Source organism: Chionomys nivalis, chromosome 20 (assembly GCF_950005125.1).
Source record: "Chionomys nivalis chromosome 20, mChiNiv1.1, whole genome shotgun sequence".
In the NCBI taxonomy this organism is placed as follows: domain Eukaryota; kingdom Metazoa; phylum Chordata; class Mammalia; order Rodentia; family Cricetidae; genus Chionomys; species Chionomys nivalis.
In genome coordinates this window covers 61,132,976-61,136,430 of record NC_080105.1, presented here as the reverse complement: position 1 = coordinate 61,136,430, position 3,455 = coordinate 61,132,976, and the positions used below count along the sequence as shown (strand labels likewise).

At 34.3% G+C, this 3,455-nt stretch overlaps 1 protein-coding gene across 1 annotated transcript; it reads right to left on the bottom strand.

Moving 5' to 3' along the window:
• Positions 1-1,269: 1,269 nt before the first annotated feature.
• Positions 1,270-2,252, bottom strand: LOC130862649 (arginine/serine-rich coiled-coil protein 2-like). Its single transcript, XM_057752358.1, has one exon. The coding sequence runs from the start codon at positions 2,250-2,252 to the stop codon at positions 1,737-1,739; it is 516 nt and encodes a 171-aa protein (XP_057608341.1). The 3' UTR covers positions 1,270-1,736.
• Between the last annotated feature and the right edge of the window lie 1,203 nt (positions 2,253-3,455).

Sequence of the window (3,455 nt, the reverse complement as noted above, 5' to 3'; positions counted from 1 at the left end):
TTGGGAATATCTGTTACCATGAATTATGTAATTAAATTAAATGTGCATATTATTCCTGTATCCATTTTTGATCATCTTCAGGGCATATTTGATTTATTATAATGAAACATAAGTCAAGTATACGTAAGATTAAGTTAAGATCTTGGGGTTTATCTATAAAAAAATCAGTTTATTCCCTGTATAAAGATTATTTAATTGGCTCTGTGTGTGTTTGAATATGGTTCTTAAATTACTACATATAAATAGCAGTGCTCATTAAGAAACTATGGATGACAAGTGATAGAACAATTTCTAATTTCATGCACTGTCTGCAGAACTTCCTGGTCTTGACTCATGTTCTTTCAGTCTTCTGTCTTGAACTGACAATCTAAGCACACATTTTCAAGCCTTTCTTAAGACTATATTTCCTAGAACTCTCTCCAACACTTGCATACTTTAACCATCATCTTCATTTAAAGACTCCTCTAATTGGTGACACCCAGTTCTAGTTCTCTGCCTTAATTTGTAACCTACTTGAATGACACCTGGTTCATAATTGCAACTGTTTGATAGACAATGTCAGTTCAGTTAGTCATTCATTCATTTCTACATTTTTTTTATTCAGGCACTAAAACTTCTTTTCTCTTATCTCAGGGATAATGACCTAGAAATCTAAGAGGACAAGAAAAATAAAGAAGATAAAAATGGAAAACCACAAAAATCATAAACAATACCCTATATTGAGAGAGTTAATTAGAAATATTGGTGTTGATGACATCAATCATAATAAAATTTGTAGTAATTCTAAAAGAATTTGTAAATGGAATTGGTACATTTTGTTGGCAGAATGAAGAATTGCTTTTTGAAGGAAGAGAAAAACTGAGTGTGGTATGTTAGTATTGGTTCATAATCTCTCAGGACCTAAGGTAAGTTAGCTTCAATGTTAATGTGGTAACTGTGCTGAAAAGTAGGGAAGAAGAAAACAGTATTTCAGAGAAGCACAGTTTCAAGTGAAGATAAATCATGCAATCTTTTGATGATAGGTAGTTTGGATAAGTGGTGAGTCTCTGCTATAATAAACTATAACCGAAGATCTCTATGCTAGTCTGTGTTGATCTTCTCTTCTCCCTATACATGGGTAAGAAACAGGTACTGTGAATTGGATTTAACTGAGGCTGATGAGACAGAGTTTATCCTATATAAGGAGAGAAGTGTTATTTATTTTTTCAATATATTTTATAATATTTTTATTCCATCTTATTTAAAATTTAAGAAAACTTTAATGACAACTTTTCTTTTTTTTTGAGAAAACCATTTTTATTATCACTGCTCAGCTTGTGTGTGCAGATTATGTACCAAATGGCCAGATCTTCTAAAGAACATCTACATAACATTTCTTTTATGCGTCAAGAGATGAAAATAACTGTACAAGGTTAAGTACAAAAGTACACAAGACAGCGGACACGAGAAAAATCTATGTATGAGATTTTATCCCACCCGAAGCTTTAATATATTTGAAAAGTAGAATTCATGAACTAAAAAATATTGTCCTTCTATAGTCCTGTCAAGTTTAATGGAAGTGGGTTTAACCTGATTACAACACTAACACCAGTATCACTGATCTGATATTTACAAAAAAATCGTATTTTTCAATAAATTAAAGTCAATGCAACACCCATGCAAGCTAGAATACTAGCTGTTTGGTGAACAAGGACCTGACATCAGAACAAGTCTATAAAGTCCCAAATTGTTATTTTTCAAACTGTATCCATTCCACGCATTGAAGAGGTGAAACCCAAACCCATTCCTCTTTGTGTGTGGGTTTGTGATCTTGCCATTTCATACTGAGCATCAAGATTTCGAAAAACTTCTTCTTGTTGCTTCAGAGTCTTGTAACTTTCTTTATCAACTGAGCTACAGCCAGCTTCATCTTCACTCTTAATGCCCATTAACTTCCTAAATTTGACATTTTGGTCCTTGTTTCCAAAATTCAATTTTTCCCATATTTCAGCAGACTGAGATTTGTCGCCTTCTTTCTTGCCTTGCCAGAGCATTTTCCTCTTTTTCTCTTGCTCAACAAACTTCATTGGATTCACAGCAGCTGGGTTATAGTAGCTAGGTACAGCTATACCGGTCTCCGCCAAGGCTTTAGCTTGCAGGGCTGCCATTTGAGCTGCCATAGCTATCTGAGGAGTCACTTGTGTTCCTGATGCCAACAGAGCAGCAACATTGAGAACAGAACCCCCAGTGGCTGCAGCTTTTCTTATAATCATTAGTGGACTGTCAAGTAGGTTCAGCCTGAGTTCTATCCTAGAAGTCCACCCAATGAAAAGAGAGGACTGACCCCTACAAGCTGTCCTCTGATTTCCACATTATGTCTGGCATGGTCTTGTGTATGCACACAAACATATACTAACACAAAATAAATAAGTGTGTGAACAACACCAATAGCAACAAGAATATATTGGAGAACCATGTCTGGTCAACTAAGTCTTGAAAAATCTTGGGATTGAAATTATATTTCTAGACAAAAATAGTCGCGGGGCTCAGCTTACCTGGCTAGAGCCATTAAATCTGAAAGAAGGAACCAGAAACTGATAATGTAGCATCAGTAGTGTATAAAATGCTGTGCACTCTCTTGCAAATTTTAATATAAAATCCTGATAAGAATAGGTAGAAATTACTTGATCTTTGGGTATTGGGGGGTTGAGCAGTGCAGTGTTGGTAGGTAGCAGCAACTTCTTGCTAAATTTGCTTAAACTTTCTACATACTATACAGACTCTTATGGAAATTCCAAAGCAAAACAGTACTAGTGAAACCAGGACTTATGTGGGCAGGACAAGAACAATCACAGCCTGAGGACATGGGTTGACCATTGTTAACAAATAACTGTGAATATGTTAGGAAAAAGAAGGGGAAAAATCAGTTAAGTATGTATTCCAATTGCTTCCCTCTTAAAAAAATGCATTACCTCAAAATAACAAAAGGAAGAGAAAATCTAAGGTTGAGTCTGCCATTTAATTGGAAGCAATTTTAGAAAATTTTACATTACAGAATCACAGAATGAAACTTGCATTGATTATAAAGTATGCTAAGTAAGTTTGGTGGTTGAGGATTACTCAGAAGACTAAATATTATTTTACTGATGCTTGCGATATTGAAACTTATTGCTATCATTTTTATGATAAATAATATTGAACTTATATTTTTATTTTCTATAATTAATTTGATTCTTTATCTACAATATACACAAATGTGTGATAATAAATGTGTAGGCGGGATCCCAGTTTTCTTGAATTTGATACAGGCACTCTTCAGACTAGTGGTGAAAATACAAATTGGTTGACTAGCAGATCTTTGTCCTATGTATGGAAGGTGAAATAGGTCACAATTCCCTATAGTCAGACCATTAAGAGATTGTTAGAACAATAATAGTTTAAACGTGCAAACTTCAGATGTAAGAGTTTTTGTGTTT

Coding starts and splice junctions, on each gene's coding strand:
- LOC130862649 (XM_057752358.1), bottom strand. CDS start 2,252: ATGATTATAAGAAAAGCTGCAGCCACTGGGGGTTCTGTTCTCAATGTT.